The sequence below is a fragment of the Branchiostoma lanceolatum genome, chromosome 1 (assembly GCF_035083965.1).
Source record: "Branchiostoma lanceolatum isolate klBraLanc5 chromosome 1, klBraLanc5.hap2, whole genome shotgun sequence".
In the NCBI taxonomy this organism is placed as follows: Eukaryota; Metazoa; Chordata; class Leptocardii; order Amphioxiformes; family Branchiostomatidae; genus Branchiostoma; species Branchiostoma lanceolatum.
In genome coordinates this window covers 6,033,970-6,058,804 of record NC_089722.1, presented here as the reverse complement: position 1 = coordinate 6,058,804, position 24,835 = coordinate 6,033,970, and the positions used below count along the sequence as shown (strand labels likewise).

General features: G+C 41.1%; 1 protein-coding gene across 9 annotated transcripts in view; it reads right to left on the bottom strand.

Annotated features, from left to right (window-relative positions):
- Positions 1-24,835, bottom strand: part of LOC136431041 (afadin-like) — a 75,033-nt gene that overhangs the window by 7,470 nt on the left and 42,728 nt on the right. For 8 of the 9 annotated variants that reach the window (XM_066422236.1, XM_066422257.1, XM_066422250.1 and 5 more), the window contains 7 exons: positions 24,667-24,807; positions 22,863-23,006; positions 22,273-22,471; positions 21,663-21,847; positions 19,377-19,493; positions 850-989; positions 346-467 (listed from right to left, as the gene is read on the bottom strand). In XM_066422236.1, the coding sequence (XP_066278333.1) occupies positions 346-467; positions 850-989; positions 19,377-19,493; positions 21,663-21,847; positions 22,273-22,471; positions 22,863-23,006; positions 24,667-24,807 (1,048 nt within the window). The remainder of the gene's footprint in view (positions 1-345; positions 468-849; positions 990-19,376; positions 19,494-21,662; positions 21,848-22,272; positions 22,472-22,862; positions 23,007-24,666; positions 24,808-24,835) is intronic. The other variant, XM_066422244.1, reaches the window with a different exon arrangement.

Below are 24,835 nucleotides of genomic sequence, written 5' to 3'. Positions count from 1 at the left end.
TGGAAAGGTCTTACTTCTGCACTTTTGAAGCCTCTTCTTGACTGTAGAATTCACGGTGTGTTAAAACCATGGTTCGCTGGTTTGTACTTACATGAACGTCCGTGCAATGACTATCCAAAAGTGAGCTTGGGAGGGGTAAAGAGTGTCCTTTTCTCCTGGTTAGCGAGTGGTTACTTGCTGGTTTGGGATCATTCTTTTACAGCGTTGAACAGTGTAGAGAGCAGACAGATGAAGGTGGAGGTGGTTGTCAAGAAAAGAGTACCAAGGAAAGGAAGAAGAAACAAGAAAGAGAAGAAGTGAAGAAGAAGATTGTGATCTGAGTTTACCCCAGTCTTGATGGCTTACCTCTGCTTTGCATGACTGGAGAGGGCTGACTGAGTAGTGTGGCAAGACCGTGGTAAATTGCTCCTTGTTTAGCGACCTTGAGATTTACAGTCTGCCCAGTCTGTGTCATCAACGCTGCAGCCCTGCAGAAGTACAAAATGGAAAAGCATAACTATTTTGTATCATCTATCACTAAGCCTACATAGTCCACCCTGCAGAGAGGGACAAAACAGAAAAGAAGAATAAGGTGGTTGCAATGTCCACCCTGGGAAAGTATCCATTTCTTATCTTCAGCACTAGGTAACCAGGGCTGTCTCCAGCTTTGGACACTTTGGGAGCCGATGTTTAATACTTTTCATTGTTAAATATGTCATTCTAAGCTTACGAAAAAACATTGGACATTGTGAAATTCTTGTCCGTCCCAACAAGAAAATTTCCGTCTTGGGACGGGTCCTGGAGACAGATGTCACTTACCAAAACAATGAAAAAGTTGGCACAAAGAAGGTTTATGACAATCCTGCGTACCTTTCTTGAGAAAGCCCCACGAGGTTATGCCCGTCGACCTCCAGCAGCTGGTCTCCAGCTGCCAAACGTCCGTCCAAGTCCGCCGCGCCGCCCTTAACTACCGACTTCACGTAGATACCAAGTTGATCCTGTCCAGCACCCTATAGATTAACAACAACAATTTTGATATGTTAAGAAAAAAACTTTTTGACATATTCATTGTACATTGAGGATTAATACATGATCATCATCATCAGTCCTCCTCATTATGAGGTGTAGCAAGCGAAGTTTACTCTCCAGAACAGATTGGATGGTTAATACAATAAAAATCTTTAGAGGAAGGTTGAACTCTTTACAAAAAATGTGAGTTAGTAATATACTTTTCATTGTGTTTACATTTTCACCAGATTTTCGTGACAAAATATTCCTCTCCAAGCAATGTCATCTTAAACTTTTAATTCCTTACTTAGTCTAGAAGTAAAAAAATCTGTCAACCATGTGAATCAATGAAATCTGAACAAAACAGCTGCCGTACAAGAAATATAAAGTTTCGCTCCTGTAGATGCAAAGAGGCAGCCAAGTACCCCTTACTGGCATTGAAAACCAAAACGTTCACTTCATGCGTGATGCAACGGTCGATTTGACACCCAACAAACCATAATCCAATAGCAGATTAGCTTGCAAACAGACACACAGGTGTTTGGACAGAAATAAACAAAGCCTGCGTCACATCATCAAAGAGATCCAGTCAGCTGTTGCATCTCTTTCAACCCTCTTTGATCTTTTTGTAACAGAGAGAAGACCCCAATTGTCGACCTGACAACATTGTGTATCAATAGCCATTATTTTCAGAGAGCTGACCATTTCCAGTTTCTGATAATACAACCTTTACTACTACTGTAAATAGGTCCTTGAACTAGCTAGTAGTCAAATGATTGTAATCTATCAATCAACAGCTTGTTAGGAATACAATATGTATAATGTAATGAAGCAGAGCATACTAATCTTAAGCAATTCAATAATGTCATAACTTGATACCTGGTCACTATCTTTTGCATCAGAAACTCGTTTGTAATCAAACTCTGAAACCTTTCTTTTTAACATCCAAAACCTGCTTAATTCATAGGAGCAGCATACAGTATTCATAAAAGGTTTAAGATTTGGCTTCAAAACTTTGATCACTTTCACTAAATCCCCAACATCATCATTCTAAGATCTGGCCTACTTTTCTTCAACCCCCCTGTAAACACCACAGGTGAGGCTTACACAAACACCTGAAAACAATCCCCACACCACCTGGATTACCTGAACACACCCCTCGCCCTATCAGATATGCTCACTTTGATCACCATTACACACAACCTCCCTTGGCTGATAATCCAGTCAGTCAGTACGGACCAATCACCTGGAACCCCCATCCACACCTTTTTCTATTTATAGACAATTGCACAATGATACAAAGGAAGGTGACAAAACCGGCAGTGTTTTTTTTTCTTTCCACTTGGTCAACACTTTAGGGATCTACAATGAGATACAAATGTATCCAAGCAGTCTTTTGATGTATTTAAGGGTTACAGTCGGTGGTTTTTCTAGCTAAACACGACCTCATTTTGTCAGAAGGGGAGTTGACCCTGGTTAAGTCCAAGTATTCTTTTCTGGGGGATCTCAAACATGACTCTTCAATGCAGCAAAGATCACAGTCACAGTTTCTGTGTAGGAGGTCCTTTCACAATACACCTGTAACCCATTTCTTACCAAGACGAGGCAACCTTGTAGGCACTTAAAGACTCTTCTGAGAAACACCTTAAGATCCCTAGAACTAGTGGAAGGCAGGAGTGAAAATAGCCACCGGTATGAGTCATCTCACTAATAAACAATAGGACATTTTACCCTTTATAACTTAAAGTTCTAAATATGTACATGGTGTGTCTTTTGTGTGTGAAGTTACAATTCGAATTGAAGTCACGGAACATCTACGGTAACAAAATGATTATACTGGAAGAAAGCAAAGGAGAACAAACAATGTGATGTTGCAATGTGTGGGTAATGTATGACATCATTGTATTTTTGTGTAGCAAACAAGTTGAGAGTTCAGCTAGCACCAATTACATCATCCAGGTGCCAGGTATAGAACAGTGACACAACACTTGACCTTAAAAAACTCCAAATAAAAATACAATCTACATCTTCAGAGGGAGCTTAAGGCACATAAAACAACAAAAGTTGACCTTTTGTGAGTACATGAAGTTCCACAAGTGACAAAAGGCTATTACAGGTACTTTAAGATCTTGACCAGTTTTGATACAAAATCTAATCAATTGCAAGGCGAAGCCACAGAAGGCAAGATTTTGCTACATAAGCAGGTCCATTGCAGCCGCACGTTTAATATGAAACCTCAGTTCCGTACCCTCCTTTGTAAACCGGTTTCTGCAGTCCACATAATTGATGCAATAAAGCAATCCATTACATGATTGTATTGTATGTGTTACGTTCAGATACAAGTAGAGGCTATTCACTATTCATTTCAAAACCCTCCCACCATGGAAGCGACTGAGAAGCAATTCTATCTTCGACACAATGCTACCTTTTCTTGAAGGTCAGCATAAAATGTTTGCATCTAACAACGCGCAACTACAGAGAACACAGGACTAGTTTCAGATCATACAAACAGTTCTAATGAATGCATTTCTTACCTTCACTCCTACCAAAGTCAAAGCAGTATCACTATCAAAACCTGGACAGATAATGCCTCAAATTGGATGCAACAGATCCCACTAGCTCAGGATGGAAGTGAACTTGAACCAGGACGTGCCCTGGCAACAATGACTCACTCAGAAAAGGTCGCCGGGTTACCTGGCACAGAATCCTCACATCAGGTGGGCCTCTCAATGGGCGCCATTGTGCCAAGTGGTGCCAGCATTCAATGGCCTGATTTACACTTGTTGAATTTGGACTTGCTGCTGTTTGCTTACTGCCTGCTACCTTGCAATTAGTCAGACGCTTTCTGCCTCGCGCCTCGCCGGTCTGACTTCATGTTAGAGCCCCAGTTTATGAGAGGAAATGGTTGGCATAGTTTCCTACATGCAGTAGAACCATTTCTACAGGGCTCGAAATTCACTTTTGGGAATAGGTGCACTGGTGCGCCCAACCCAATAATTTAGGTGCACAGAAAGAATTTTGGGTGCACAACTTGAAATACAGTAGAATGCAGTAAAACTCAATTGCAAAGTTTCAGCCAACTGCCTCTCTTACAAACTTCAATCTGTTATTCTTTAGCTAACATCAAAACATCACATCAAATGAATACTTAGATTTCAAGACTATACATAATAGTTACCCTAAGCCTAGAGCCTACAAAAATATCTAGGTGCACCAGTGCACCCTGTTCTTAGAGCAGGTGAAATAATGATTGCCAAGTATACAAAAGGTGACTTTTATTATTGCTCTTAGGCGTAGTTGGAAATATGCCCGTGCAAACATAACCCTTTGTGAGCATTAGCAGCAAGGACTTTTGTGTGTGGATAGACTTTTATTAAAAGTCATTACAGATTTGACATTGCTATGAATAGGAATGATGCAACCGCACGTAGCTACAAAATCAATACCGCTAAGTGCATATGAAGCACTTTGGTAATTGAATGGGAAATGGCTTGCATAAAAAGGTATTCACAATGAAATTACAGCGGGGGGGAATGACTGTACGTAAAATAGAAACAGGACATTTTTCCTTTTTGTTAACAAAACGATACATCCTGGACACCAACCAAGCAACACACAAATCAACCGACAAAACACCAAGGCGCCATGTTGTCTTGGCAGAGGTCAACTGTTGTTGTTGTTTGCGACTGTGTGCGCAATACTGGTGGTGTGAGATGCTAGAATCTATCCTGGCAACCACTACAAGACTACAGGTGATAATGATTTCCTATGTCAGGCACTCAGGCTGAACTTGCCACCACAGTGCATGTGACCGTGGTGTTTTCACATGTGGCGTCCCGACACTTCATGTGCTTCAGAAATTCCTTCACGACTGTGCTATGCGGGTAACGGGGCTGACATCAGTTTTCAAACACGTCCGTTCTCAAGTTGGTTGCCCTTTGCATGGTTGTGCCTCTGAGACAATAGTGGAGATTAGGGAGGAATTTCAGGCACGTTAAACAGCAGGTGAAGTGCATAAGTAAGATTAATGCTGAGGTGTATACCGGTACCATAGCCAAAGTCGTTGGCTAGCTATTAACTTTGGCTATTTTTAGCACAATGCAAGTGTATTTTTCTTCAAAAAAAAAAGATGAGTCAGGAACACGAAATGAGAAGAAATATTTGAATTCATGTTCCGACAATCAACGACAGCTTTGACAGGTATTTGAAAAGACATTAAACAAAAGTTCTGAGGGGAAAACAGTCTACTGTCAGCGAATAGCCTTTTCAATGCCCCAGGGTTCCTTTTCAATGTCAGACAGGGATGACGGACATGTGTGACCGCAGCTATAACAGCAGCAACAGCTTTAGAAATAGTGGATATTGTGTTTCATCCCCATATGTTGCAGTTGAAAAGTATCAACAAACATTTTGTGATATATTCTGGAAAGACATGACAGTACACCATAAGGCTTCCATGTGTGATAACATACTCCGAGACATGAAAGTCCTAGTAAAAGAGAGACAGAAAAGAAACGGCCAGAAAAGCTTCACAAAAAGAATCTGTTCCTGTTTTTTCATGCTTCATTCCAATGTTGACCCAAGTGTTCGGGGTTAGTTCATGTGCTGAGAGGCAAGTTCACTTCCCATATTGCTTTGCGGTATGTTACAATGGAGACCCCATTCAGGTGAGGCATGTGAAGAATGCTGCGATACAGTTTGTTGATTGTGAATTTACCTGCCTGTTTTTTCTGTTACGAAACCGTTCTTCTGCAGACACGGCCGAGAGTGAGAAATATTCACGGTCTGTTCAAACATCCTCCTTGCGGATAACAAGGTCACACGATTCAAACCTTCATTTTCGATGTTTGCACTTTTCAGTGTAAAGTCATTATAGTTATCAGATTCTTGATAACGTTATCAGTGAAAGCGCCTCTCTAGACTACCAACAGTCAAGTGGGTAAAACAATGCTGGGGGCTTAAACGTTACATCATTATAAAGCAGAACAAGGCTGTGCTAACTAATAAAGCTAAACGATGTTGATAAGGCTGATTCATTTAAATGAAACTCCTGTCTACCAACCATAAAATATCTGATAACAAACTTGTTCATGTCTGCAGTAGTCTGAGATCTAAAAAAAAACGCTGGGGGAGGGGGGGGACGCTGGGGGAGGGGGGGGGGACGCTGGGGGAGGGGGTATTCAAACATCTTAATACATCTTAACTGTTTCCACTTATATCTTGAGGCAAAACAAGTTAACCTTCCGTGCACATGATGATAGGATTACCTGAATCCCCCTCATTCCACCTATGCTAATGAAAACAGACATGGAAGTCTCACAGAGCACTTCTTGTGTTCTCTACTTACACCAACAGAACCCTCCAACAAGCCTTCCTTTGTTTTCTGTTCTAATAACAAAAACCCGCAGGATATCATATCTGATTTTGACTGATATTTTGAATAAGGGCATTCACAAAACCCTACAACTAAGAAATCTTGCACTATTTCAGGTATTGACAAATCAACAATCAAAAAGCTAACACTTAACCTGTACTAAATGATGACATCATGATGCAATTACTTCTTCTAAATCACTACAATTGTCGTCAGGCATTGAAATCCCTCTAACAACCTTTGAGTATTACCAAAATAACCAACAGCGGAACTACTGTTTTCCTGTTGCTTTTCAGATAACACTGCTGTACCAACAGACATACACAACCAAGTCAAAGGTAGAAAAACATCAGTTAAGATACCTGGATTCTCCTTATCTCTAAGTGCTTTCCCTCCTCTTAGACAGACACACCCGTCCCAAGGAGCCAGAGAAGCCAGAGAAGCGAGAGGCTTCTGTGTTCTTTGGCGTCAAGGTCAATGCCTAGTATTTGTTTTCCCTCCTGTGTGAGAGTTGCTCTCAGACGAAGCCAGGCCATGACAACACAGAAATACTGGTTAGAGATCCTCATTACTAGACCACTCCACATCATGTGACCAGAACCAAAATGCTTTCAGCCGCTTTCAAGTTGAAAGGGATCCTTCAACCTGGGTCCCCATGGCCGGGACAAAGCCACGCTTGCCTCTGGCTGGGGCGTATTAGCCGTAATAATGGCGAGCAAAAGCTAGTCAGATCAGTTTAAGGCCTACAGCACTTCTCGCGCTTTTCCAAGAAAGATAAAGAGTGACAAGACAAATCCGTGTGTATCTCAAGGAAGCTTGCTTGCTTGAAAAGAAGCTTTATGATCTTAAACTAAAGACTGGAGAGCACTCAAAAGGTGTAAACTCAAAGGCAGCAAACATGTCAGAAGGTATCTTAATAGTGGAAAATACTTTAAAATCATTGGATCTCGGTCTAAATTGACATCTATTCCGAAATTCAATTTCTAATTATAGCTTAAGCCTTACTACAAAGAAATTTGTAGGATGTACACTTAACTTGTGAAGGAAATGTACCTTTCTTGACTCCCACAGACACACAGTGCAAAGTCTAGACAATCTCCACCTTTTGACACCCAGAACCGGCCACAAAGCTAAGGCTAAAACTGGTTCTCATCTCCACTAATTACCTGCTTCTAGTCATCAGGGGAGAATTAACCCTAAAGGTCTCCATGGTTCAGTCTTTGACAGAGCTTACATGTTGGTATTTGGTAGATATACAGTATAAAGAAACACCAGGGATATCAGTTGGCAAATTTAGAAAAGCAAAGATAGCGTTCCTGAGCCATTTTATTCAGGTCTTCCTGATTTTTGTAGACTTGACATCTGCCTTTGATGTTTGAGTGACAGGTGTGACATTGATGTTTGAGATCAAATTACACAACAGTCAATTTCTTAACTGGCCGAAAAAATCTACTGCTACTATCGATTATAATATAAAGAGTTTTTCAGAACGGTTACACTAGACTTTTGGGATGTGTAAAATTCATACAATAAAAACATGGACGATTAAAGTATACAAATGTAGATGTCAAGCTTTTTTGCACAAAATGGTTGAACTTTCATTTGCATTCCTCAAAACTTCAATCTCTTAGTGTAATCAAATTTGATCAGGAAATATTGACATGCCAATCTTTCGAACATATTTTTTCACGCTCTGTAGACAAGGGCTCGACCCCTACCGTTTCAAAGCGCCTGATTTGTTTGTTGGGAATATTTGTGAGTGGAGAGGACTATTGTACAGGCAGGTGGACCAAAGCATTCCTTATGTTGAGAGGGACGCCTGTTGAAAACCACTTCATCATACACTTGGCACTTGGCTTGACCATTTATGGTAAGGACTTGGCTCAGTACTGCACATATTTTCTGGGATTACAGGACAAATCATTATGAAGCAATTTTACAAGGAGGGGATTTTCCCATACAGTACTTTGTTGTACATTACATTCTTTCCCACTCTTACCATGTACGTTTTTGGAATATCTCTCCACTACTTTGCAGAAGTATTTGGAAAAACAGAAAGAAAGGAAGGCACGCTAAATCCGACTCTTGGGATGACGAGAGTGTTTTGGTAAGAAGCGTGGAATGTTTGGGGTGAAGTGAAACGCTGCTTAAGCGATGACGGACATTACATGCACGCTACAGCCAGGTCAAGCACAACATGATCTCAGAGGGACAGGAATAGAGCTCCGGTGGTTGGGGGCCTTTTAGCCGGGGAATTGGACCGAATCACAGCATAGCAGAGGCGTGAGGAGGTGACTGGGATGTTGACAGACACGGGAAGAGATGATCTCTGGGCTCAGCAAACAGACAGTAACCTACACTGTCTGCTGATAGCTAAGATAAGAACTCAACAACTCTTTTTTTTTATCATCTCCAGGTGGAGTCATTAGCATACTTTCAGCATAGTGTATTGTAAAAAAAAAAATGAATGTTTGAAAAAAAAAAAAAATTAAGTTTCATGTTTAAGTTGATTTTTTTAATACTTTTTTGTTCTTACAAGTTTGGTTTTGCTTGTTCTGTCAGCACACCTTGTAAGATAAATAAATAAACTCTTTCTTTGTAAACATAAATTGTCACTTGATAAGTTACTACATGTATATGATGATTTTATCCATTTTCAATATCTATACTTCATCTTAATTCCTTTAGCCCGACAGATACTTAAGGACATCCTGTCCTGCAGGGACAGTCTAATGTGACTTTTGGAAAATTGTAAAGGTTCTTTGTTCCATACTAGAACCTTATAACAAGAAACACACATGGTAGCAATTAAAGATTGTCTTCAGGGCTTTGATACTGGATGATCTTGAATTATAAAATGGTATCACTGTCCCTGGGAAAACTACTTCTCTAATCAGTTACTGCTGCATGAAGAGAAAAGTCAGGAAGAAGTAATATAATACAAATAGGGGAGAAGCTAGCCTTGAAAGTACACTGACTAACCTAGGTGACCAAAGACAATCTAGCAATAGGTGGGGACTATAAAATGGTATTACTGTCCATGGAAAACTACTTCAATCTGTAATCTGTTACTGACAAAAGTCATAAAGATTAAGTGATTTAACACTAGAAGCTAGCCTTTAGTGAACTTAAGTGAACTGAACTATGTGACCCAAAGACTAGAGTATTTAGTGGGGATCAAGTCTATCTCTGAACTTGAACTTTCCTATGAAACTGTAGAGTAGTTGGTGGGGTTGAAGGCTAGCTCTGAACTTTGTTCTGAAACTGTAGAGCACTTGTCTACCAGCTGGGGGAAGAAGACACCCCGAGAAAGATTCCGTAATAAAATACTTAAAGGAGAAGCTAGCCTTTAGTGAACTTAAGTGAACTGAACTATGTGACCCAAAGACTACAGTATTTAGTGGGGATCAAGTCTATCTCTGAACTTGAACTTTCCTCTGAAACTGTAGAGCAGTGGGTGGGGTTCAAGTCTGGCTCGGAACTTGAGCTTTCTTCTGAAACTGTAGACCACTTGTCTGCCAGCTGGGGGAAGAAGACACTCCCAGAAAGATTCAGTAATATAATACTTAAAGGAGAAGCTAGCCTTTAGTGAACTTAAGTGAACTGAACTATGTGACCCAAAGACTAGAGTAGTTAATAGTGGGGATCAAGTCTATCTCTGAACTTGAACTTTCCTCTGAAACTGTAGAGCAGTGGGTGGGGTTCAAGTCTGGCTCTGAACTTGAACTTTCTTTTGAAACTGTAGACCCTCTGCCAGCTGTGGGAGGAAGACCCGACGCCACTTCAGTTTCAGGCTAGCCACAAAGACACCAAATCTGGTCATAAACCCCGCTGAGATGAATACCTCCTGCACCACAGAACGTGAAGACACGCGCTGGGCAAACAGAAAACTGGCTACTCGAGTCGAAGGACTTCTGATGTTTTTCCAGGATGGCTGGAGAGATGGTTTGATGCCACATTCCTGCGGCGTCTTTCCGACTTCCGCCTGCTATTGACACACGCGGGGGACAGGAAGGCCCGTTACACTGGAGAGATTTGTGGGTGATTGAACCTGTGTGTACAAAACGTAGTGGCGGGGCACGACGTGTCAAACAGTTATTTTCTCCCTTTTGGTCGACATTCCAGCTCAATCCTTCCCTGTCACTGATTTGACAGGACTGACATTTGTTGTTTTATCACACAGGAAACAACTTACAGTCATGTCGTTATGTTGGAAATACCTTAGTTAAGTTGAAAAGTCCTTCTGTTTTATATGCAACTTTTAGGAAATCATCCCAACTTTTAATCCATTTACCAAGTATTGATTGCGTAGCATTTGCCCCATGGATCCTGACGACCACGGCATTTATGAGGGCTGAGTACAATACCGTTGTCAGTCCAACATTGCACACACACCTGCAGCTTGTAACCTGGCACCATTCATCAATGACACTGCACTGCAAACATAATTAGCACCTAATCAACATCATCACTTCAACAACGGTAATTGGAGCTACTTAACGAGCAATAAAGGGCCTTTAATGATCAACGCTCAAAAACTTGCAGTCAACAAACAACATGGACAAAATACAGATGAATCTTGATGGCCTTTTCCTGAAATACGAATAAAGCAAGGGTGGACTTTTGCTATAAAAAGTTTATGCGATGATGGCTTGACAAAGTAAACACCACATCCTACCTTAGGTTAGATATGAACCACCTCTACAGCATCAATTGAACTAGAACGATCAATATATTGAAGAACAATTAAGATAACATACACAAATCAATTCCCTTCTACAAGGTAGAATTAAGGTCACCTGTGACAAGTAATTTCTTTATTGCAGACTGACTAATGATTGTGTACTGACTTCTTCCTTGGCAACGCTGACTTCTAGACTTGTCGCATAAAGGTTGGATCTGTCAGTTCCATGTTAACAGAGACAACGAAATGGCAATAAATCAGTACCCTTCTCCATTCAGTAAACATTGCTGCATGGAAGTTAAATCAAAGAAGAAGATTTGAACAAAAGGTTCTTTGAAATGGCACAAAACAGTCCTAGATTTTTTTCTTCTAGTTGTCAAAGCTACATGGAGTTAATGAAAGTAGAGCAGGTAAATATAAAACTCTTCTCTGAAACACCGAAGCAGGTTAAGGATAAGTCCACAAAGGGAGCCCACTTGTGGTATGTTGAAGAGAGAGGAGAACTGCGTTTGGACAGGGTTTTTCCACGCGGAGTGCAGAGCAAACAGGCAAACTTTGCTCAGGCCGTGTTGAGCGGCCACTGACCAAATAGCCGCCCGAGTGGGACCCGCCTCATCGGGTAAATCACTGGGAAAACCACACAAGATGCCGTTCTCACAAAAGACAGCCAAACAACAGACAGAACAGAGATACATGGGGATACAAAGAGATCCGCTTACAGAACAAAAACTGATGGCTTCACAGTGACAACTGAATCTCGGATGTGGAATCTCAAACTGTCAAAGAGAACCGTAATCAGTTAAAAACACAGCGCTAAAGCACAGACACTGGAAGTCTACTAATGTGTTGATCTAAAAGTAGGACGCTATGGGGTAAAACCGTAATGGTCTTTCCTTGTCCTGTGGATATGATTACCTGTGCAAACTGTTGACAAAAACCTGATATCACCCTCGGTCAGTAACATATGATGGAGGATTCAATGATATGTTTATAATCCAATACCACACTGCCTTTGAGAACATCTTTGTGACAAACATGCCTTTTACTTTTGTTTCTCACTGAGAATCTATGAGATTTTCATGTCAAAATACAGAGGCTGTCTTATTCACAAAGATTTGACATTGGATAGAAAAACAACAACACATATATCATTACTTCCTTGAGACTACAAAACACACCATATATAGACAAGTAACAGCATCAATTGCAAGAGTCTATAACTAGTTTAAGAGAGACATCGGACAAAGTATTACAGCAGATCTCATAATGTCTGACACAATAACATCCAAAGCTAATCAACATAGCTACCAGCCTACTGAAATAACAAAGGTACGAAATATGACCTGTGTAGTAGCTTTCTGCACTGACCTATAGTATATACTTTGTGACACATATATATATACCTACATGTACAGTATGTGTTTCAACTTTCATTTTCACAGCCTCAGGCTGCGCTATCCAATGTACATTGTATACCAAAAGGTCTGGACACTTTTTAACTCAAATATTCAAGATTCTAACTTTATTTCATGAGGGCAACCCTGAATATCAATCTGGCAAGAGAGCACTTCTGAATCCAGACTGCTTTGAAATTCCTACAAATTCTGAAGTTAGACTAAGACAAATATCTAATTCCTCACTTAAACTGACTGTAACATTCTAAATCCAGCCATTTGTAAGGCACAGTAAGGGGGCTCAAATTCACACCTCCAATAATTCTTTGATAAACCTCTTCACCCTTGCTAATTAACCGCCTCCACCTAAAGAACACTTGACGACCTACTAAGAATAGCTCTTACTCACCCTCTGCTATTGTCTTGAGCCTCTTAGATAGACATCTGAGATTGCAGCTGAAGCATTACCTGGTGCAGAGATTCCTTGGGACTGATCTCAGGATGACTTAGGACCAGACGGTCAGGTCTATAGACACTTGGACTGACGTACACAGGGGAGGAATTTGGGCCACAAGCCCTAAGAATGCCTGAGACAACAAGCCGCGCGTGAAGGTTCGCGGAGTATGGGAGAGGCTAATGGGTGGGGTATGTTAATCCCTCTTCTTGTGTAAGAGTCTTCTGTATGCCTGCCATCACCTCTCGTTATCAATTAATTACAACTAATTAACCAAGGGGCAAGGTCGGTCATTCTTTTATGTCCACCTTCACCGGCTGAACTTTCACAAAGAAGGGTCGGAAGTCTATCAAGAAATTTGTTTTATGGCCTTTTAAAGACACCTCTCAAGAGCTACTCACGCGAATACACAAGTTACTCCATGTTATCGAATCAATAACAGTCAATTAACTTGTGACAGCTATTATTGATATTGTCCTTCACAGCTTAAACTTTTAAGAAGCTGACCTACAAGAAGATTTAAAAGTCAATAAAGATGTCCAGTACATGTTTATTGCATGAAACTTTGAAAGTAAAGAAATGTTCGTCAGCTATTCACCAGTTTCTCCATACATACAGTCTGAGCAATGACGGACTAGCTTATTTCACTCCCGGGGGTGGCCTGCCCGTATAGACACTTGGACTGACGTACACAGGGGAGGAATTTGGGCCACAAGCCCTAAGAATGCCTGAGACAACAAGCCGCGCGTGAAGGTTCGCGGAGTATGGGAGAGGCTAATGGGTGGGGTATGTTAATCCCTCTTCTTGTGTAAGAGTCTTCTGTATGCCTGCCATCACCTCTCGTTATCAATTAATTACAACTAATTAACCAAGGGGCAAGGTCGGTCATTCTTTTATGTCCACCTTCACCGGCTGAACTTTCACAAAGAAGGGTCGGAAGTCTATCAAGAAATTTGTTTTATGGCCTTTTAAAGACACCTCTCAAGAGCTACTCACGCGAATACACAAGTTACTCCATGTTATCGAATCAATAACAGTCAATTAACTTGTGACAGCTATTATTGATATTGTCCTTCACAGCTTAAACTTTTAAGAAGCTGACCTACAAGAAGATTTAAAAGTCAATAAAGATGTCCAGTACATGTTTATTGCATGAAACTTTGAAAGTAAAGAAATGTTCGTCAGCTATTCACCAGTTTCTCCATACATACAGTCTGAGCAATGACGGACTAGCTTATTTCACTCCCGGGGGTGGCCTGCCCGTATTGTGTGATGAAAGTGAATACAGCACACGCACGCGGACACAAAACATATTGTATGTGGAGACAACAAAGAGGTAGAATTTGACACTGCATTCCAACGATGCCAAAAGCAACATGCCATACCTGTACGGCCATACAATAGCCGGGAGACCTAGTTTTGCCTGTGTGCGTAGAATGGGAAATGCGCTTGTTATTGAATATCTGCTGGTATGAAGAGTTGCTATGGAGTTATGATAACAGTCTGTGCAATTTGGCGCAGACATGACCTTCATTACGCTGTATAAAACTCTCCTTAATCCGACCTTCACCAACCGCAGTACCGAATGAAAACATGGTAGAGTAACCGAAAACAAACATATATGTTGCCTGATTATAGTGGTTATGAATAAGAGAGAACAACACAGCCCTACCTAGATTCGGATTCCTTTACATGTCTTTCCGGTAGCGTTTGGATGGTAAACATTGCTTGAATCATACAGCTGGCTCTCTTTTCTGTTCCTGACTCTCACATGAACTAAAAACACCGGTAGGAGGTGGCTATGTTTGTAACCTGTTTACATGTACATGCAAACATACATGATTCAGTAACTATAACCAGTACTTCTGAATTTGGCAGTTCAGAAAGGTTGGCAAAGAACTCGTCAATAGACTATTCTTCATCTTGAATAAAACAGTTCAATACAATAGTGACAGCAACATGATGCGGGCAATAGAATGTTCACTTCCCACAGCCAAACTTTCAGGCCTGGCTGCAAATGCATATAGATCGCAAAAACATTTACTGGAGGAAAATACCACATCACAAACCAATAATAACTTGTCATTCAGCCTGAATTCTTCCTTGCAAAACTTGATTCCTGTCTTTTGCAAACTATGATCTATGCCTTTTGTGATGTATGCCTTGTAGTGTCTTGTCACTGGAGTATAAGAATTAGGCCACATACTTTTACCAAGCGTTGCTGAGCTGTTATGGTTCTAGGGCCGTAAGTGAATACTTGTCATCTCGCAGAATTCTACATTTCAGAACGTGACGACAAGAATAGGAGGGAGAACACTACTTGGTTTCAGTCCGGACGCTGGCCTAGATAACTCCTTTGCTAGCTATGCTAAGGAGGTATTTTGAGCCTGCTAACTGGGCATGTCAAAGGAAAAGAAAGAAACCATGTTAGCATGCTCTTTTCTGAGCACCTGGCTTTCCTATTTCTGTAAGTCTTTCCAATCTACAAATGTTTCCTGGGATAAAAGACAAAACGATTGACACTGCTCCTAGGTACATGTAAACACAGGTTATCAGGTATGGTTGACCTAAGGCCGACCCTACTGGACAATACAGGCATTTATCGATCGTTTTTTCACCCTGTTAAAGCCGTCTTTGTTGGTCTGGGTCAGCTTGAGTTTTTGAAGTGATCTACAGTCTTTAGTCCCAGGTAGGGACAATAGTTCTTCACTAACATGGAGGGAAGGGAGTGAAGCTATTGCCTGTGAAAAATGTCTTTGATCTGCTCCCTTTTCCTTCCCTCTGAGACAAACACCTTACAGACTAAGCTCTCACAGTCAGCGTGAGGAAATGTTGTGAGAGAAGAATTTAAATCTAATTTGTGATCATTAGGCTGAGAATGAATGCAGGAAGCCTGGTCTCAATCGACAAGAACGAGCCTGCAACCAAAACACATGTCGGTCGCTCAGAGATGAACTGAATATATGGTCAGTGAACTGCAAACATTAATGTAATTACGTTTGATGTACCATGTATAAAGATAACCTCTGACCCTACAACAATCATAAATGTTGCATGGGAAGTTGACACTTATTAGGCAATCATCATGGGTGGCATCAAAAGAAATCTTCCTGTCATCAAAGAAAGAAACAAGGACATTTTCTTAAGGAGGATTGACAGTTTACCCTTTTCAACTGAATGGCAATAAAATACAATCCACTTCACATGCACAGATAGAAAGATAGCCGGGGTAAAAACCATTTGGAGCCGTGTGTGGACAACCGACGCTACGCCATCGCCCCACAGCCAAACGCTAGGGGTAAGGTTACAGCCTCTTCAAGCGCACCTGTGCTTTCGAAAACTTGCACAGACAAGCCCACCGTTACCTCAAACAAGTGTAGAAGGATTTCTGCCTTACCTAGTCCCTGGTGAGACCAGTCTGGAGGGGGAAGTGGCACCAAGTTACACCTCAACACCAACAGCAGTGGCCGAAAAACGTGCAAAAATCTAACCCGCGGAATGCACAGCTTTGTGCAGAGAGGGGAAAACAAGGCAGGCTCCACTCCACGAGGTGGCTCAATGTCGGCAGCACATTGTGCACACGAAATGTAAGCTCACCCATTCATGCCTAATTGTGGTCGCCAGGGCAACAGAAAACACTTCAAAGAATGGCGGGGCCAGGTATTGGCTTACATGCCAAATACGGACATGGCAGGGGCAGAAGCCGTGTGAAGCCGCCCAGAACTGAGCTAGCTTGCTCTGTAAATGAAATTACGCCGTATTGTTACATCCTTAACAGCGTGTTTGACAGTATACTGGCGAGTGAATGATGGCAGTTTATTATAGCACTGTTACGAGCTACCTGGTTACCCTGTGCAAACGGGAGATTAGAACGGCTGCGTTTTTCCCACGGAGGTACTCTGTAAACTTTGACCACTGTTCGGTTCTGTCCTGAACATACAGACTGGTACGATCATTGACTGAAGGGTTTCTGTCACGACTCAATGGCCGATGTTCAACAGACTAAAGTGGGAGTGGACAGGCACCTGTCTGAACTGAAACAACTGTAGCCACCACCTCAATGGCTTTTCTTCTTCCATCCAAAAACAACTAGATTGGGTATCATGGGAGAGAAGAGTGGGTAGGGGACTTAAAAGGTAGATCAGCCTATAGCCTAGTTCTAAAATGACAGCCAACGAGGAAGCTGAAACAACAGAAGTATATGCCGGTTGACAAATTTCACTCTGGAATGTGTAAGGAAGGGGAGGGGTCGCTAGTAGATAGGCAGAAGTTGACACTATTTTGAAATTCATAACAACTGACTTAGAGAGGTAAAATTGCAAAAAATGTCGTATCAGTTTTTGTTACATGTAAAATCTTCTTTTCCATGTCAAAAATTCTGTCTGGACAATGAAAAAATGAATTTCAAAATTTACAAAACAATTCATCTATACATGTATACAGCATAAGTTACTTAGAAATCATTGGGTTTGCCAAAAGGTTCTTAAAGAGAATGACTGTCTTCAGAATGAGGCTTTTCCTTATTTGCTGTGCTTGATGTTATCATTGACACATCAAATAGAGAGTGGTTAACCCCCAAACAACAATATTTACACAGACATTAACACTGTGTGTCAATCACCAGTATCTCCTCTCCCTTATCCTGTTGTCAACTTCCCCTTACTTCCTGTTTGTGGTCTCACCACATGTTTGGAGAAAATAACCGACAATCTTCAGAGATTCCAAAATACATACTTGTCATTCCAAGAACCTGTATTTGTATTGTATATCCTTCATGCAATTTAGACTATCTTCAAACTACAGACCACCCAAAGGGTTAATTGAACATGCTGAAAGAATACATAAATGTGAAAACTAATGCAAGACAACCATTCTTATCTATAGAAACCTGCTATTTGAAATCTTGCTCAGTGTCGTGGTGGATGCTATATTTGAAACGTCTGACCATTTCCAAAATCATATCCAGTTGCCTATCTAAGAGTAACTGCTATTTGGTGCATTCTATAGCAATTCTACTTGATTCTTATCAAACCTAACACACTAGCTATACCACCTTTTTTCAACAGGTGCAGCCTATTCTTTTGTTACATGCTCTGGATATTGGACAACAAAGGTCCAGTCTTCAACAACAATATTGTCGTAGTTATTACTTTCCATGTGCTGGATGCATAAAGTTATATATTCTATTTAGCTGTTTTGTGGGAGATATTTATGTTGATTAAAGTGACACTGCTAGAATAACAGTTGATTACTCAATCACAACTGGAAGTAATACAACAGTTTGTCGAAGAACACAACAAAACATACTGAGCTTCTTTTCCCAAAATCCAGGTTATAAATACAAGAACATTGCTTGATGAATAAGTAATGATGACTGAAAACAGAGGTTGAAGTCAATCCAACAACTGACAAAATAAAATCAATCTAATTTTTCAAAGGTGTGTGATTGTATTACCCACCCCATAAATTTCAACATGAGATACAATCTTGCTATTGTATGGGAACAAAGCCAGAAAGCTTGAGGAGCAACAAAACAAAATCATTTATTGTTTGTAAAGATGATGCTTTAGAGTCAAATATTTAAGAAAGGAATGCAGCACCCTCCACAGACAATAACTAGGGCCTGACAGGTGTCATCCATTCACAACCAGTGACTTGAAAATGTTATTTCTTGCAAAAGTATGTCAACCATTCAAAACTATCATAGCTGCAACCGTATTACAATGTGAGTTGCTATGCTTGGACTGCAAACTTGGTTAAAAATACATGTATTGTGATGCAAACAGAAAAGTGTAGAAATTCTTCACATTTTGACCATCCTTGAACAACATTCCATATCTATGCCCAACTGTAGTAAACAACATGGACGAAAGCTACACCTGTTAGACCAGCAAAGTCACTAACAGAGCAATATATTCATTTCATTCTAGTTATCTTTCAAAATGGTACGGTAAACAACGCAACCGGGTAGAGGAAAATGTTCAGGATGCAATAGAAATTTGGACCCCTTGCAACTTTCTTGTGGAACTGCAGGCAAGTTTTGTTTGCCACTTTGAGTGCACTAAAATCTTGCACAATTATGTATTTTACTCAAAACCCCAGTGAAAGCAGAACAGTAACCAAAGCATCCAGATATGTAGACAGTTTCTCACCACAAACATTGGACAACATAAGTTCCTGAAGTACATCATATGTTCACCTGACGTACAGCCAGTAGGTACCCATCTAAGTAATGAGGCTGTTGTACATGTAGTGCCTTTTACTGTGCTCAAGGAACCTCCTCGATCACGGGACCCCCTAATTTTACGTCCCTTCCAAAAGAAAAATGCAGCACCAACCAGGATGCCCTTCTCCAGATTATACCTGGGATTTCCCAGTTACCAACTGATTGGGGCCAGGAGCTCAACTGTGAAGCTGCTACCAATTGAGCTACAGGAACATCCCTAAATACATGTTGACACTAGTAGTGGTCTACTTCCTCACCTTTGCTGCGACAATGCTGAGTCCCATCCCGGAGCTGTTCTTGCCGAAGGAAACGTCGATGACCTCGGCCTCACCCTTGGGTGTGGTAGGGTAGCGGCTTTCGGGGGTGTGCAGACTCTGAAAGGAGTCAACGCCCAACAAGCTCACAAAACATGCTCGGTGGGTCTTACCATGCTAGGACACTTCCAAGGCCACACCAGTTCAAGATCAGCAGCAGACCTTTTGACTAATGAATTTTTATTCCATTTGTTGTAGGTCATGCTTACGTTGTACATGTACGTTCATTTGTATTTTTGTGGGTCAGCCGTTACCAGCGGAGCTGCCTTGGCTGACTGAGTGTAATGAATTGTTTTATTCTCAATGAAGAAAAATCAGCAGACAAAACAGTAGTCATAACCTTTAGTAACATTGTTTTATCAGAAAAAAAATTAAAAAAGCTAAGTAACTGAAAAAGGAATCTTATTTTCTCCACAAACGTTTCAGGACGTCGCAAGTAAGAATTTCTGCAATATGTTTTAGCGAGGTAATTTTTCAGGCTAAATGATATATTCCCTTTCGGCCTTGCTTTCGGTAAGTGGAAAGTTTAAGACACTTCACTTTCTTCAAGCACAAAGAATCACAATATGTGAAGAAATTGTGTGAAGAAGATAAAATAAGTCTCTCGAGACAAAAAGTCTCTTGAGACAAAATCTTCAGTGACAATTAAAAATATGGTTATGGCAGACAATGAAAGAACTTAAATTCAAGTGCCGTTCTTGGTGTGGCCTTTAAAAGTGCTAAATTGGGTTTTACCTTTAATTATCTTTTAATTAGACGAATATTGCACATGCAACTGTATGTATGTGTGGCAGAGATGAGATGCAGTGCAACAATGTGTGTTAAGCATGCATCATGCAAGAAGGAGTCAACATGCAGGGCAAGATGCTTGAGCCGCAATCTTTCTTGTATCATAAGTGCAGTGTGCTCAGTTCAGCAAGAGAAATGACAGTAGGCAGGGAGAAAAGTACTAAAGAGGGGGCTTGATACAATAGTTAGTGAATGGTATTACTGCGAAACCGGTGTCACACAGCAGGAAAATAGCTCACTTGATGAGTCTGAGAGATCAAGAGGACATTTTGACCAGATACGGCCAGTGTCCTTTCCATCATTACGTGATTTTTAGGACATCGGCCAATGTTGGCAGGTCAGCGAGCACTGTCCAATTTAGTAGTAGATTTCAGGCCAAAAATAAGCTCTACTATTGGCTTAGAGAGGTAAAATTTCACAATTTTGTCTCTGCTTTTGCCACATGTAAAATCTTCCTTTTCCCTCTGTCAAACACTACGAAAAGACAAATTTACAAAACAAACAGTTCAATCTATGAATCACTTAGAAATCCTTGGGTTTGCCAGAAGTTTTTTTAAAGAGAATCCAGCGATTTTACAATTCGGAGACCTTGTGGTGATCAACAAATTTGGCTGAAGATCGTTGATAGTGTGACGCCGGTTTAAGCAACTTTGGAATGTGTGGTGTCGCATCGGAGCAAGCTGCCTGGCTGGTGTGTTGCTGATGTTGTGAATAAAGAAAAACAAAGGAAAACAAAAGTCCTAGAGCTAAATAAACAAATATTTTACTATCTACCTAATACTGTAACTTGTTATATAACAGTGTAAAACATTACATCTTGCAGTTGAGCTGCTAGCAAAAATGGAAATTAATCCGAGTAATGTACTCCAGCACAAAGCATTACGATTAGCTTGTGGCTGCTGTGTGGAAGTAAAAGGAAAATTTTCGCACCTGTTTGACCTCGGGTGACCCCTGCAGAGCTGTCATCGATTCCCACTTTGCATTATGGGATTGCCAAAGTTACGAAATTTTTTTCTTTCCTCTTAAAAACATAAGAAGAAACTTGATGCAAAGTGGTTTGCTACGATAAGGAATTTTTTTTCGTTTTTGTTCTTTGCTTTCTCTTGTCACAAAAAAACACAACTAATGCACATGTCAGACCCCAGTGGTTAGTGGATCGGGGAGTGAAAGAAACATCTGTTCTGCAATGACTTTACAGATTTGCAGAACATTTTCTAAAAAACTTTCCTTCATTCATTTTCGAGGTTGCATCCATTTCCCTCAAGAGAGGGAAGCTTAGGCATTCACAAAAAAAAAAGCGTACCCAATACTTTTGACTGAATTTGGAGATGTGATAAAAGTTATGTCCTCATCCCCCTCTCCCCTCCCCACAGAGGGCACCATTGACATGTGCATGATGACAGCTCTGCCCTACATGCAGAAAATGTGTGAGAAGTGCACCTGTTCCGAGCCTTGAAAAGAAGGGTGTCCCTCGGGATGTACCTGTTGAGAAACACTGCGTAATTTCTCCTTGGGGATCTGCTCTCCCGGGGAGCCCATGGTCCTCGCCGCCTCCTGGGCCTCCGGTGTGAAGTAGATGGTCCACACCCCGGGAGCGTTCGGGTGGATGTTCATCCGCAGAAGACCTGTAGAACAAGACATCAAAAATCTCATTTATGAATTTCTTTTTTTTCTATTCATTATAATTGTGAATTTCTCGTTCAGACTTTGTCAATGCATTTTTCCACTGGCTCCCATAAGGCGACAAGCATGTAGCTGGAAATTAAAGACAGGAAAAGAGATAACATTTAATAGCCTATTCTAGGACCTTGGATCTGTCTCCTGGACATGTCCCTCCGTCCCAAGATGAAAATTTGCTTGTTGGCAAGGGAAAAGTTTCACCTCATCCACCCCAAAAATTGAGAACTTCCTTACATGAAATTGATGAAAATGTATTTGAAGCTTTGAATGACTCCTAAACGATGAATGGGATGGAAAAAAAATTCTATGCTGTGGACAGCCCTGCAAGCATTATTTAAATTTCAAATGATAACTGCCACAAAGTCCTAACCGGCTGAAACCAGAGGGTCGAGGAACTCCTGCAGTCCTGTGGGCACGCCGCGTACGATGTCGCAGGAGTAGCCGTCCTCGGGAAGGAGGAACGGCAGCTGCAGGTCAGAGTCCTCCTCCAGACGCACGTCGCCGCCATCGCTCCGCGTCAGCTCGTCCGCCGTGTTCTCAGCAACAGACACCACGCTCTCTATCAGGTCCTGGGGAACGTAACGTGTTAAAAATCAATGAGACACAGAAAACATCAAGAGGTAACAGTTTGTTATGATACTGTAAATCTTTGAACGTTCACTGTGGTTTTAATTTTGTGGTGACCATTCCACAAACAACATCATGAGATCGTGAATATACGTTTCCAATGTATAACTCCAGGACCTGTACCAAAAACTATATAAACCATGAACTTAAAACACAGCAAATACCTCCCTTCCCATCCTATTTGAGAAATCTGTATAGCAGGTATAACCAGCTTCCCGTTAAGCTGATTCTGCACGATTCTGACACCACCATCCTTATGACAACTTAACTGAATGTTACAACTTACAAATCATGTGTTGATACGTTACTATGAAGTTTTCTGTCTGTACTAACCTGTGGTATTCTGGGTTCGTTGGGGTCAGGCCTGTACTGTTCCAGCAGTGCTCGCAGCTGCATGGAGTTGAGCTTGAAGCAGGTGCTGCTGATGGAGGCAATGTCCTCTGCTGAGTGCTTGGGAGCCTGCAGGAGGTGTGCCGCCTGGAGAGGGGTGGGTGTAATACATTTAGTGTTCTGAGCAAAGACTGCATACATGTAGATGTAGTTTCAACTCAGGACATTTGATTTGGAAACGGACATTTCTTGAGCAATGATCTAAATGCAACATTTACTTAACTTTCAATTAATTAAGTTCACGTTGATGATGTCATTCATACAAATATCCATTTATGCAATTTTGTGCTTCTCTTAACTTTCTGAATAAAAAGGGAGAACAACTAAAAGTACCTGCTAGAAATACCACAGGTATCTTTTTGACATTCACGATTAACACATAACTATCTATACATGATAACATTGACAAAGGTGATGTAGAGACTTATACACTTTATCATTTTGAGATTAAGAAATTAGTTTTGTTGGAATGATCCAGTAAAACTTTCACTAGGACAGCACAAAGTACGCTACAGCAACTTTTTTCAAAGTTGACATGTAGTGACTTTCACATTCTTTCATTTCTTTGCAGTTTACGAAAGTACTTCTGTTGGAATGGTCCAGCAAAACTTTCACTAGGCCAGCACGAAGTACGCTACAACAACTTTTTTCAGGAAATACGATAACAAGAGGGCCTCTTTTGCATTGACGTCCATGCAACCTGAGGAGAACAATGCAATGTGATTCTTGACATGTCAAAAGTTTCCTGTGATCCGTCACTCCTGCCCGCCCGAGAATGACGTAAACACCTTTTAAAGAAAACAGTCGTTATCACTTTGGACAATGCAGGACTCTATGCTCTGTTTCCTCCCACATGCTGTGTTATGTTTCCTATTGTTTGCTCTATTTGTTTGGAGAGGATCTTAACGAGATTAGCGTCGGCTTAAGGCTTCAAGCCACCTCCCACTAGGTGAGGGACACAACGGTCCTGATAGGTTCGTCACTTATAAACTGGACTCTGACATCTCAGATTTCTGTAGTGACCACTAGAGATGAGAGGCCTCTTGTACCCAGAAGAAAACACACTTCTCTTCCACTTGGGGGTTCAAGTGTTGCCTTGTCAACCCAAACAAACACAACCCCCCGGCCTTTATAAATATATGCTAAAAAAACAGTTACTCAAGTAACTGGATATGATTTTGGAAAGAATCATAAAATGTTTCTAAAATCATATCCAGTTGCTTGAGTAACTGTGTTTTTGGCATGTCTTTTATTACCTGGATGTCACACCTTCATCAACATACAGATCTAATATCTTGGTTTAACACCATTTTTGGGGGGTCAAAGAATGAAGGAGGGAGCAAATATAAAAGATGCTGTGGTCCCTAAGAAAATTTTTTTTTTTCACAATCACATCTTGAAATTTTTCTGGTGGCTTTTTTTTAGCATTTTCTCAGTGAATGCTCTACTGCGAAATCATAGTACCACCAATATGAGTTTCAACCATGAAAGTACAACACTGTGAATGACTCCTTTCTCCCTCTACCACAAAAATGTATGAATTTACAGTAAGCAATAAGCTAGTTCGTAAGGTTTGAGTTGTGTTAAGACATAAAAAAGAAACATAATCCTAACTCTACTGCATATACAGTAATCGTAATACAGCTCTGATTAGCATTTGATCAAAACGTTTGAGTACAGTATACTGTCATAGGGAATAGAACCCGAAACCTTTGGATGAAAAGGATGCTACAGTAGTATACATTACCTGGATGACCCTACAGAGGTGGCAGTCTGCGGCCAGCTCCAGACCCTGTTTCTCAGCCCACAGTTCCACCCGACCCAGGCGCCTCTTCAGCCGCAGGCCCCACATCCGGGTACACAGGCCCAGGTGGGGTTCCATCACAACCTGAACAACAACAGGGCAGTGGGCATCA